Source organism: Euprymna scolopes, chromosome 23, assembly GCF_053919585.1.
Source record: "Euprymna scolopes isolate OS-2025 chromosome 23, ASM5391958v1, whole genome shotgun sequence".
NCBI classification, from domain to species: Eukaryota; Metazoa; Mollusca; class Cephalopoda; order Sepiida; family Sepiolidae; genus Euprymna; species Euprymna scolopes.
Window position 1 is genome coordinate 72912590 of NC_136504.1, and position 13522 is coordinate 72926111.

The 13522-nt window shown below is 32.4% G+C and overlaps 1 protein-coding gene across 3 annotated transcripts in view; it reads left to right on the forward strand.

Moving 5' to 3' along the window:
- The window catches only part of LOC145246002 (pre-mRNA-splicing factor SLU7-like), an 88859-nt gene that overhangs the window by 10249 nt on the left and 65088 nt on the right, over nt 1-13522 (forward strand). The window contains exons 1-3 of one of the 3 annotated variants that reach the window (XM_080107802.1): nt 572-696; nt 8851-9044; nt 11501-11651. In XM_080107802.1, the coding sequence (XP_079963928.1) occupies nt 8872-9044; nt 11501-11651 (324 nt within the window). In that variant the 5' untranslated portion in view covers nt 572-696; nt 8851-8871. Of the gene's footprint in view, nt 1-571; nt 697-2315; nt 2500-8850; nt 9045-11500; nt 11652-13522 lie in introns of those variants that run through there. The other 2 variants (XM_080107800.1, XM_080107801.1) reach the window with 2 other exon arrangements.

Genomic DNA, 13522 nt, shown 5'->3' on the forward strand with positions numbered 1-13522 from the left:
TCAATTTTATCAATTTATTAAATTTATTGTACCTTATAAATATTATAAATTATGAATTAGAATTTTTATGTTAAATGCGTTCATATTGTCTATGTGTTTAAAAAATTATTTTAATTCATTTTTTTGTATTATTTGGATTTGTGTTAAAAAGAAAAATTCCCGAAATCGACCAGATATCCCTGAAGAAAGTCGGAAGTTATATCGGCCGAAACGTTGTGAGCATAATACTTAAGTTTAGAGTAGTAGTCCCAATAATCCAAATAATCCCATTTTATATTTTTCAAAATTATTACGAGAGATTTCTATAAATGATAAATGATTATGAATTGTAAAGCATTTCATATGCACATTTATTTAATTAGTAAACTTTTTCTCAAACCAATAAGATTTAGTTAGTTCTATTCTTAGAATAATACTCCTGTTTCTAAAATAAAACGTACGTAACATTAATAGCACGATATATTTTTAATTTTAAAGTAAAATATAACGTGCACATAATGAAAAACGATGAATCTTAAACATGACTTTAATTTAAATATATTTTAGTTTTAACGGTTTTTTGTTCTGTTCCGTCAGATTCAACATTTTTTTTTGTTCGCTACTGTATTATAGTGGTCCATATTTTTAATACTCGGCCGTGAAGTACTAGTACTGCAAAACAAAACAAGCTTCCTCCAACTCGTTTAAATCGCGTTCGTAAGTTTCATTACCTGTTCTAATGTCTAAAATTGGAATATTTTTAATAATATATTATATTTATTTTACTAATTCTATTTAGAAAAAAAATTAAGTGGATTGTTATGCAATTTGATATTTAAAACCAATTTTGTTTGGTATTTTTTTACGACCTGCCCCAGCGTTGTATAAACACTCCATGTTAAGAATGGCTTTCGGAATACCCCCCTCCCCATGTTTCACGGTTGGGGGGGGGGTTATTCCGAAAACCGTTCTTAACATGGGGAGGTTGGGGTGTTTATAATACGCTGGGGCACGTCGTAAAAATTTACCTTTTGTTTTTCAAACCGAAACGTGAAGAGTAATTTAGGGTTTGTACACATAGATTCGAAAAAGTTGTCAAAAAACAAATATATAACAAATAAATGTTATCAAAGGCAAGATAAGTTACTTTTCGACCTAACTGGATATGTTTTCAGTGTTTTTATTTAATGTAACATGTTTATTCAGCTCGAAAAAACATACTGTACCGATGTATTGGAAAATTCAAAATGGCGCCCGACTCTCTCTTTAACACGGTAAGTTTGGGAAAAGGTGCTATAAATATAAAACTAGACAAAATACTGTTGGAAACTCGCTCAATATCTATTACCGTGACATAGGTTGACATATATTCAGTAGTTTTTTAATCGTATTTTTTCTAGTTTATTATTTATAACACCTTTTCCCGAACTTACCATGTTAAAGAGAGAGTCGGACGCCATTTTGAATTTTCCAATACATCGGTAAACAATGTATGTTTTTCGAGCTGAATAAACATGTTAAATAAAAACACGAAAAATATATCCAGTTTGGTAGAAAAGTAACTTATCTTGCCTTTGATAATATTTATTTGTTATATATTTGTTTTTTGACAACTTTTTCGAATCTATGTGTACACTGTAAACCCGTAATTTATCTTGCCTTTGATAATATTTATTTGTTATATATTTGTTTTGGTAAATATCCAGATACGCTACAACAGAACACCGACCACTCTAATTTGTTTTTTTTTTTATAGGTAATTGAGTCAAACTTTGGGCAAATTTACCGTTTGCATGGTATTAACCTCTGAACCCACGAACTACTTTGCACCATTTTGCAGCTTCCGTTTACGCTTCGCGCGCGCTGTAGCATAAACGACAGCTTAGCTTCACCAAGCAAACTGCCTTCTCACATGGCGTACAAATCTTCCGCGGAAAATTTGAAATTAGATGAAAAAGAAATAAAGCCAGAAAAGAAAAGCACGCCAAGTTGTGTGTGGGGGAGGGGGGTAATTTAATTCATTTTTTTTTTTTTTTTTTTTTCAGAACATAGAATTTTCTAATTTTGAAAAATACATTATAGCACTTTTTGGGTGGAAAATTTAAAATTAGCTGAAAAAGAAATAAAACAAGAAAAGGAAAGCACTCCAATTGGGGAGGGGGGGGATAATTTAATTGTTTTTTTTTTTCCCCTGGAATATAGAAATTTCAAAAAGTAACGCACCGACATTTACCAATTAGAACATCATTTAACATTTTTCGAAGATTTTACTGTTTACATTGGGGGCGCGAGAGGGGGGGGGTTGGAGCGCCTTGTTTGTAAAAAAAAAAATAGCTTAATTAGCTCAAAAACCGGGGGATTCTGCCTTTCGAAAAATTGCAACAAAAAATATATACGAAAGCCCAAAATTTCAGCCAGTCAAAAGGCTCTCTGAAAATGACGTCATGTAATTCAAAGGAAGAAGGGGTGCTAGTTTTCTTTTTTTCCTCAGACGTGCATCCGTACATTCCTATCCTGAACGTTAGTATCATTTTTACCATTTTTTAATTTATTTTTTCGAAAATTTAATTCTGACCATAGTTGGGCTAGATGGTCCGAGATGGGGCCGGTATAAAGGTTGTGAAATGATCGTTATTTCGCGACCCCAACTTGGGGGTTAGTTAACAGCTTGTTGAAGAAGTATGACGCATTGACTCTCTGGTGATATGTTGGACTAGCTCCGAAAGGAACCAACGAACCCCGCATTCCACTGAGGCCCCCGTTCACAGCATACCTCATACCATGCCAGACTTGGAAAGGTGCATGTATGTCGGCAAGCGATTGGTAACAGATAAAGTGCTCACCGATGGTACTACTAGCAACCTAACTCATCACTTGACACGAATAGACACAATATAAGAAAACTACTGTAAAACAGGGAACACTGCAGAACAAGGACGATGTCGGCACCCCTCAGAACTCTATCGACTGAAGTGGCATGCACCAATGACTACCCTGGTCTAAGGCATGTTCTATATATATCCAAGGGCCAATGACTCCCACCACTCCTCCCAGTAACAACGTAAAATGGCAGAGTCAAAGAAGCCTCAGGGTAGAACCGACCTTCTCAGACCTCCACCCCTATCTTGGCATCGGTCCTTCCCTTATTTTTTCCACAATTTTTCTATATTCCTGTTTTTTAATTAAATTTTTTTTTAATTATTGTCTAAGATTATATAAAACTTATGTTACGCCAAAAGTTTCACATTCATGCAAGCGAGGAAAATATTAAAATCTTACATATAAAAATTATGCGAAACCTGTAATTTAAAAAAAGTAGAAATATTTTTTGCAATTATAATTTTTTTGTGTGAAAATATTAAATAAACAATGCTTAATTCAATGATAATATTGGTAGTTCGAGAAATTAATTTTTCTTCAAATTATATTGAATTCATTAATACAGACTTTAGGGGCTTTTTTTCGTGATGTTCCTGTAAAAATTAAATAATTGTTATTTAATTGTTATGGTTTTCAGTAGTAAGTAGATGCTTTATTTTCATAAAAAAAAGCAAAAATAAATTCATTCGTTTTTTTTCTACTGAAAACCATAACTTTAGTAAAGGTATTTTTGTTTAAACAAAATAATAAATTTCCACTAAGATTTGAATAAAAATAATGCATTCATTATATTCCGCGATCATTATTTGATAAATATTGAAAATTTCATTAAAATTGGTTAATTTCCTGATTTTTGGTGAATTTTTCAGTAAAGGGAGGGGTCAAAATGTTTATACATTTTGAGCATCGGCATTCATTTTGCCCGTACCTAATATTAATACTAGCATTACAAGTTGATTTTTTCTTTTTAGATAATTATTTTATCAACTTGCATGAAAAGAGCTATGTAAAAAATGCTTAAAACTGTTTGAATTATGCAAATATCATTAGTAGTTCAAAAGTTATGAGAATTTTAAATGCCAAAATTTATGCTTTTCCGCTTTAGAAAAAGTGGGCTAAATTATGGACCTCAACATTTCAAGAAATTCGGTAATTTCACCTCCATTTATTTATTTTTCAATCTATTCTCATGAAACTTGGTACTCTTATGTAAAATTGTTTGCGCTTTCTGATTATGAAGTCAAATCTGATGTATCTCTTTACCATAAGCCATGAATTAAGATGTACAAATTTCAATTTTTTTAAACTGGCGCATGGTATCATACAGTTGGTGTCTATTCATGAACAAAACTAGGTATTCTAGTAGTATTTAAATATAGCTTTATTGAGAGTAGGTATTTACCTGCCTCCCCACCAAAGGAGAGCTTAATCTAGGGTGTAACCATTGAATGAATAAAGAGCATTCATGGCCTCGAAGGAGCCCATGTTGCAGTGGCTAGAGATGTTGAATCTCTATGGTTCCAGGTGAGAATTATCTGAAGATAGCGGTTTCAATCCTACCCAAAGCCAGCCAGAGTCTTACTTGGCCAAAAACGTGGTGAGACGACAACAACTATGGAAGGCAGTAATTGCAGTGAATGCAGTCAAAAGATTCAGTGTTCCTATTCGTTGTGGTTACCACCTGACGAAGGCCAGGGAATAGTTGGCTGAAACGTTGTGAAACAACTAAGAAAAAGATGAGGATAATAGTCTGCAATAAATAAAATTAATAAGTTTTTTATTTTAGTTTTTCTTCTTTTTACATCATATTCGTTGTTTTTTGTTTTTTTGTTTTTCCGATTTTTCAAAAGAAGTTTAACATAAGGCTTGGATCTACCCCCCCCTCCAACACACACACACCTACAAACACCCAGGCAATGCCGGGTACCCCCGCTAGTATAATATATTAACAATATTAGGCTCACTAAAAGAAAATTATTAATTCATTTTTCAAAGATTTAAAAGTAGTGTTTTTCGTAAAAATAATGAGAATATATAATTTTTTCTTTTTCTTTTGCTAATCTGAAATAATAATTATTAACATATTCAACAAATTTCACATTTGAAAACACAAAAGATGAAAAATTAAACCGATTTTAAAATCGTGTGGATTCGGTGATGAAGCATCCTGAAAGACAATGGTGAAGAAGATTAAAATTTGGTTTTTCAACCTTAAAATCTGATATGTGCATAGTTGTTTCTTTTTTTTTTTTTTTTTTTTATCTACAATTCTCATCCTCTCCACAATATTATATATTTTGTTCAGTTTCGGATGATTATTTTAAGCATATTTGTAATCACAAATAAAAAGTGGGGGGGGGGGGTAGGCAAAAAACTATATATAAATATTGATCATGAAAAAAAAGTACACCATTATAAAGTTCATTCTTCACTTCATAATCGGTGAAAATCTTATATTGATTGAATAATCACTTGATTTTTGGTAGATTTTTAAAGAGAGATTCCATCAAAAAATACTTACTCCCTCCTTCCGTTTTGGTCATGCCTAGTTTAAATCCTTTGATAACACTGAACAACAGTTTTGTACTTTTTTAATGTGGTCTAGATTTCTTGCACTGTTGAATCAGGAAATGACATTCGTTTCTCTTCATCAGTTCATGTTTTTGTGCTAAGTTGATTAAAAAAAAACCCAGATTGTGTGACAAAATCAATTACATTTTGGTTGACGCATATCACTCTAAATATGTTTTTAAGAGAAAAATATATTTTGCCAACAACATGTATTGATTATCTGATAGAAACATCAATTACTGTAAACTGAATGGTGGACATTGATAAAGATAAGTACACATAAATTGCGTGTTGTTTCACCATTGTTCAGACTTCAAGGCTTCACTGGTGCTACCAAATCAGGCTGGCTGAAGATATTGGCTGCCTTAGACAAAATGTACTTAACATTGATGCTTTTTGTTTTTCTACTTCCTTTTGCAAAACTTATGTTCTGCATAATCAAAAACACCATCCTCCCCACTTCTCATTTCCCCTTTCTTCTTTTAGTTCCCCCACTTCATGACTGTTTTCCTAACTTAAAATGTACCAAACATTAATACTGTAACCTTTTTTCCCTCTCCTATTGCAAAACTCATTCATGTTCTGCAAAGTAGGGTACAAAAACGATAACACTACAAACTAGCGATTGATGATACAAAAAACTTGAAGAATAAACAAAATAATTGGATGTAAAATAACTGGATACAGCATTGAATAGCCCGAAAAGGGGTTGATATGTCGTAAAACAACTAAACCAAGCTCTACAAATAAATATTTGAAGATATAAAGAACTTGAAGCATAAAAACTGTTTCCAAAATAACTGGATTCAGCATTAAATAACCTGAAAAGGGTTGATTTGCCGTAAAACAAAAACAACGAAACAACAAGGCTGGAATACCTGAAATGTTCAGCAGCAAGGAGGTTTCTCTTCAGATTCCAACAGTACTTAGCCATCAGGACTGCATTCCAGTGACTCCGATATCTGGTCTCCATCTCTTTCAGGCCCAGATAGAATCTCTCCCGCTGCTTGTCACTCATTGAACCCAAGTTCTTAGGTAATTTGTCCATATGTAACATTCATATTGCAGCCCAGGTTTTTGAAAGTAGTCAGCATGTTGTTGACAAGTTCTGCATGTTTTCTGGCCTTATTGTTGCCAAGAAAGTTCTTCACTATCAGAACAAATGCTTTCCACGCTTCGTTTATTGAGTTTTCAAACTAGATCTCTGAGCTGCTGGATCTGAGGACCATCAAAGATGCCAGCTTCTCCATGGTTAATCCTGAAAAAGCCTGGCATAAGTAAATGAAGTAGTCACCATCCTTGTCCAGAGCCTTCGTGAACTGCTTGATGTGTAGTGGTGGGAAGAGTATTTTGTCTCTGTTAATCAGAGGTTCGTTGATGACATTTCTTTCTTTGCAAGGCATTAGTTCCTCTCGCACAGGTCAGTCATTCTCCATGTATGTTGAGCACAAATATTTGGAAAATTTTGAGGTTTTATAACTTCAAACTGCTCCCTTTTTGACATAATCACTCAGAACTATCAGACCTGAATACTTCCTGTCATTAAAATAATAATTTCCAATCAAAAAGATTATTCGACATGGCATTTTACCACCCTCAACTTCTAATATGCTCCACACATGCTACATGTGAACAAAAACATAAAAAACATGTGGCCATAGTTCAAAACCATAACCTGATTGAGCAAAACCAATGTGATTTTTGGATTCAGCAAAAAAATCAGACAAAAAATTTGTTGTTGACCAGTGAAGCTTTTAAAGCCTGACATGTTAATTTGATGGGTATTTTGAGGATTTAAAGTGTTTTGGTTTTTAAAATATAACTATTTTAATAAAATAACATTAAAATCTTGAAATATCTAAAATGTTTTTATGGTTGGTAGGCATTATTACTAAATATAAATGTTAATTGGATTTTGTACAGCCACAACAAAGTGAAACAAATGATTAACAGTGAAATGGTTGTAGATACTATTACACCCAAGCACCTTTTTTAATGAAAGGGCATAACGCCTGAGATATACCACTTCCTCCTAAGAAAATGCTCCGCACTGTAGTGGACCTTGAAAATCTGACCCCTGTGTATTTTGTATTTTAAATGTACAATGAGATTTAATTTGTTTTATTTAATTTCTAGTGATAAAAAAATAAAGTAATAAAAATATTTTTAATCATTTGTAAACACAGGAAAAGACTTGTAAATGTTAAACGAAAACTTATTTATTTTACCTTTTCATCCCAAACAAGTTTCATTGCCACTTGAATCTAAGGGGTTACTATTTGGGATTATGTGTGTGGGAGAGGTTGTGGGGATTTGAGCAGCAAGATGTCCACATTAAATTTAAACTTCTGCTTGTTAGTACAGTCAAGGAAAAAGGGAGGGAATTCCAAAGTCCAGTAGTTCGAAGGAAGAAACTAATAGAGGAGAAGTGTTTCCAGCATCTAGGGACTTTAACAGGGAAGGGGTGGGATTTTAATGCTTATCGATTTTGTTGGGAGTATGTATTCGACAGGATACAAGTGCTATGAGTTCATTGGAACACATTCTATTAAAGTACTTGTAAAACAAGTATAGGGATGCAACATTGTGGCCATAGGATAGAAATTGGAGCTAAACCTATCAGATTAAAAACTTATTTTGGACCCTGTTTAGTGGTAGATGAACCAGCCCATCTATGACAACAATACTCCATGCATGGGCAAATGATGGCCTTGTAGAGATATAGGATACTGTTAGGTGTGAGTCATTTTCTAACATGTCAGAACCTTGACAATATCCTCAATGTATTTATTCCAATTCATGTGTCCTGTGAATATTAAACCAAGGAGTTTGAACAAAGAGCTCTCAGGTAGGATATTATTAGACATGACAATTAGTGGTTGAGAAGGGTTCTTGTAATTATTAAAGGAAAGCAGCTTAGTCTTAGTAGCATTAAATGTTACCAACTATTTCGGCCTCATTCCACTATAGACTGAAAGTTGTTTTAGGTTTCTGCCATTGTCTATGTGTACATTCGGTTTTTGTCATGTCTGTTACAGAGCGTGGTGTCATTAGCAAATATACCTATCTCAAATTTTTTTAACTCTATCACTAAGTCTGAATGAATAAGTATGAAAACCCTTTCATAACTCTACCATTAACTCTAAGTCCGAGTGGTGACCCCCCTCCCCCATCATACAAGCCGTTTTAATACCACACACAAGGCTAAAACAATCATTGTATAAATATTTTCTAGAAAGATAATTTTAAATTTGTTATTGGTAACACTATGGATAGTATTACTGTTGTAAATTGTATTACTTAATTTAAAAAAAATAATTAAAAAAAATTGTCTCATATGAAAATATTATTTTAATTTGGTTTATTGAAAAATTGTATTATGATTCATTCAACAATTTGTGCATTCTTTCTCTAATTCAGATTTCTACTTATTTGAATACAATGTCATTTCAAATTAATTTGCCACCATCCGTGGTGGCAAGGCAAGCTAAATATGAGCAGAAGGAACAAGATGAGCCGAAAAAACAGTCGCGTGAAGATTGGAAGAAGATGAAAGAGTTAGAAGAGGCACGGAAAGCAGGAACAGTTCCGGCGATGCAAGATGAAGAGGGAAAGTAAGTAATAAAGAGATTTTATTTTCATAAAATATTTTTTCAAAGTTTTTTTCTTGAAAACAACTCTAATTCATTAAGTTTTGTTTATTGCCGTCAACATTTAAAATTCTTATTCTCGTTTCTTTTTCTGACATTTTCATTGTATCAACATGCATTCATTCACTGGTCATGATTGTCCCATTCGTTATGCGGGATGCAAAGTTACTGCTTGACTCGGTCAGTACTGCACCAAAGAATTCTCATATTAAACAAAATTAAAATCCAGTTTATAAACAATTAATAGATGTTTATTTTTTTTGAGCTTATAAATGAGGTTGAATGGCAGACTTGCAAAATGAGACCATTTATCGAGCCAACCCAACACGATAAACCAACTGCCTCCTCAAACCTTCAAACCCTAACCAGACCATTTCTCTCTTGTAGGTTTAGCTCTGATCAATACATACTTTTTACCAGAAATCTGAATACTCGAAATTGTGGACATAGGATAAAAAATACCAATATAAAAATTACATTTAATGTATAGATGACTAATTGTGAAATAGTGGCACAAGTTTAAATGGAGAGAATGAGTGACAGGTAGGAGGCAAAGGATTGATCTCAGTAAAAAGATTTCTGAGGAAGGAGTTTTCTTTCTTTCCAGTGACACACACAAGCAAATAGGACACAAAATCACTCCCTATTAAGCCTTGATGATGGAGGGCACAATGTTACTCATTACACAGTTCCATATCTTTTTCTATCTGGCTGAAGCAGTAACTCGCATCTAAAATGTATCTATTTTTTTCTTTGAGTTTCGTTGTCTTTGTGTAATATATTTGGAATCCTGAAAATGAATCTCGTTCACAAATGGGCATATCATTTCTTACACACTTCACAATGAATGGACTTCATAGCATTAAAAGCCAAGAATGCTTGCATAAGTTAATTGAATTTTTAGTGAACTTTAGGGAGTGAAGATAAGTGGTTTATACAGTATATAAAAAAAAAATAATTAGTTTTAATTTAAATTGGAGAGTTCAGTTGGAATCGTTTGTAAAGTGGGTGAATATTTTAAATAGACAAATAAACAACTCATGCACATTGCTGAGTTTGACAAAATAAACCTGAAGAAGATTAGAGATTACAATGAAATGTTATGAAAATAACACTCAGTGATTCAAATAATCCAAATAAGATGAAATAGCTGTTTGTATATGACATATACATTTCTCTCTATATATGTCTTTTTTTTGTGTATTCCTTATAGAAAGAAAGGTAGATTCTCTACTACATAAAATCTGAAAGTGTATTATGTAAAATTAACTGGATAAAATAGTGGAAGTGTTCACAAATCTCTAAGTGCACCTCTAAGAGTATATTTTGTAGTTCTTCGGCCATAATTTGAAAAAAAAAATCTGTAATTTCAATGTAATTATATAGCTTCAAAATTATTTAACATTTCTTAAGCTTCTCTTTGAACTAGAGAGAGAGGGGCAAAAAATATGGGTGGTTTTAGTAGTGCTCCGAAATCATCCCTAATTTTATTTACTCGATATATAATACTGGCCTGCCCCATGTGTCCCACTTGTAAAATATGCTTAAATATATTTTAATTTATGCCGATTTCGTATTTATTTACTCTGTTACTAATTATATTTTACCCAATACATAATTGTAATGATTTCAAAAGTAAAAATAAATGAATCAGCTAAAATCAAAACCAAAACATTAAGTGCTCCAGTCTTATTCATTATTGTTTAAGCTGTTGTCAGATGTATAAGAAAACATAAAAATTTAACTGACTTTAACATATAAATGTATAGTTGCGCATGAGTACAAGAGCACTTTAAGTCAATTTATGTCTGCCAAGTTCCAATTTTTAAAAATTGTGACCTCTTAGCAACTATTTTTATTGACTGAGAACCAAATTTATTCTATAGGTCCAGAACCCCTAGATATTAAGTTTCAAGTTTGTAGACCAAAAATTGAAAGAGATGTTTGGTAGAAACCATTCCTCAGGCAGAAAAGATCACTTAAGAGGCTCCTCCAGGATAGCCGCGAAGGGGTGCCTGCGTGTGAAATTATTGTGGCAGGAGGTGCCCAATCTCCAACTACACATCTCCTGAATCGACATTGTTAAATACCAGTGGTAAATGAAGTATATGTACAAGACGACTGGAAACAAATGCCGAGATAAGTGGAGAGCGCATACAGCGCCTAGAATTCCCAAAAATGGTCATCCATCTGGTACTAACCAGGCCCAACGTTGCTTAACTTCGGTGATCTGATGAGAACCGGTGTGTCAACGTGATTATATTATATATATATATATATATACATAGAAAAACATTTATATTTAAAATAGTAAGTATATTTATTGAAAATTAAAAACTTTGGTTATAATATGTTCCCAGAAAGAGAGAGAGAGCATACTTTTGCTTGCATAATTAATTATATTTTGTAAATACTTACAGAGATATCAATCCTCATATCCCTCAATATATTATGCAAGCACCTTGGTACTTTGGAGCAGACAAACCAACACTCAAACATCAGCGTCCCCAACCTGAAAAATTGAAATCATTTGCCAGATTAGATGAAAATTATCAACGAGGAGTAAAAGATGTAAGTATAGATGACAATCTTCATAATTTGATAACAAACTGTCATTGCAACAAAATAACTGTCATTTCTGTATTTCCTGTGTTGACAATTAGTCACAAAAAACTCCACAAAATCAACTTCTTTAGATGTTTTTTGTTTGTTTATTTCAGTTTTTTATAAGCACAAATCATTTGTTTTAAATCAAGGAGAGACTTTGCATGAAATATAGTTGGTGGGGTAGGAAGGTCATATATAAGAATGTTTTGCAAAACAAAAATGTAAAGAACTTAAACTTTTTTGACAGTTATTATTATTTTGACATCCTTCGTTTTTTCATCATTTTAGAAATGAAAAAATAAACATACATAGAAAAATATTATTTCTTTGCTTTCATTCTTATGCAAATATTAATTCTTTGCTTAATCCTATGTAAAAATATTATTTTCCATTTTATTATGACTTAAAAAATGTTCAATTGTAATTATGCTGATAATTTCCACATTTTGTGTTAATGCAAAAGTTATTAAATATGTTTGTTTTTTTTATTTGGAAGTAGGAATAGAGTGGCTCAGAAATGAATATTCAACAAAAAATGTAGACAGGAATGCTCTTTGATAAAGCTTAGAAACTGTGGTGCTGCATTTTGCTGTATATATCTTATATACGATGAATTTTATTATTTTTATCATTTTAGATCAACCTTTTATGGTTATTTAATGATGGGCTGAAAATTATTTTTCTAAATGTAGTGATATGCAAATTAAGTATAATTTGCATATGAGCAGATAGCTCATATTTATAAACCGACACCAACTAGAACAGGTGGTTGTTGAACGCTTGCTTAGCGTTATACACAACATATCAATGGCGTCGATGAGAGGATATTCTCTGGTCTTTGAAGACCCGGAATATGTAGATACTTGGATTCGTTGCTTTGCTGCTAATGCGAGAAGCAAAAATTGAAAAACAACAAAAAACAAGGAGGGGAGAATGAAATCATCGATTTGTTCATGGCTAACATTAGTTGTGAAGCAATTATGAAGATTGCTACAATGGTTTACCCTCGAGAACTAGAAGAAATAACTTTCGAAGAAATAAATCAGATTATCAAGGGAAACATGAGGCCAAAAAAAAAGATTGGTGATTGCAGAAAGAACCAAGTTTATGGCAATGAAGCAGGAAGTGGATGAACCGATAGTAAAATATTTACGCTGGTTAAGAAGTGCAAGTAAATAATATGAATTTGAAAAACTAGGAATAGAAGAACAACAGAAGAAGACTTAATCCAACTAAGATTAATTGAAGGTATGCATAATTTGGCACATAGATATAAGCTAATGGAACAGTTACAACTTACAAACATACCCTTGAATATGTGTCTAGAATTTATACAATAGCAGGAATACCTACAACCAAAATAAAAAAAACTCCTATGAAGAAATAATGGCTTAGACACATACGGTAGAAACGAAAAGAAAAAAAATGTACGTACTGTGGAAAAATTCATGAAAGGAAAAGAGAAAAATGCCAAACGTTTGGAAAAACATGTTCAAAGTGTTTAAAAAAGAATCACTTCAAAGAAGTATGTAAAACAAAAAATGTGGAAAGAATATAGGATGAAAATAGACAAATTTTTCACGTAAAGAAGGATAATATACAAAATACTGGATCAAGGAATAGAGGTACAAAAATAAAAATGAAAATCAACAATTGTGTTGTTGAAATGCAAATAGATACTAGCAGTGAAGTAACCATAATACCCAGAAATTTGTGGAAAAAAATGGGAAAACCGTACAATTACGTCAGTTTGATGGCTCGATTATAGCAATTATGGGTTACTTTGAAGGTTCAATAGAAGTAAAAGAAAAATATGAAGTAGTACCCATTATAGT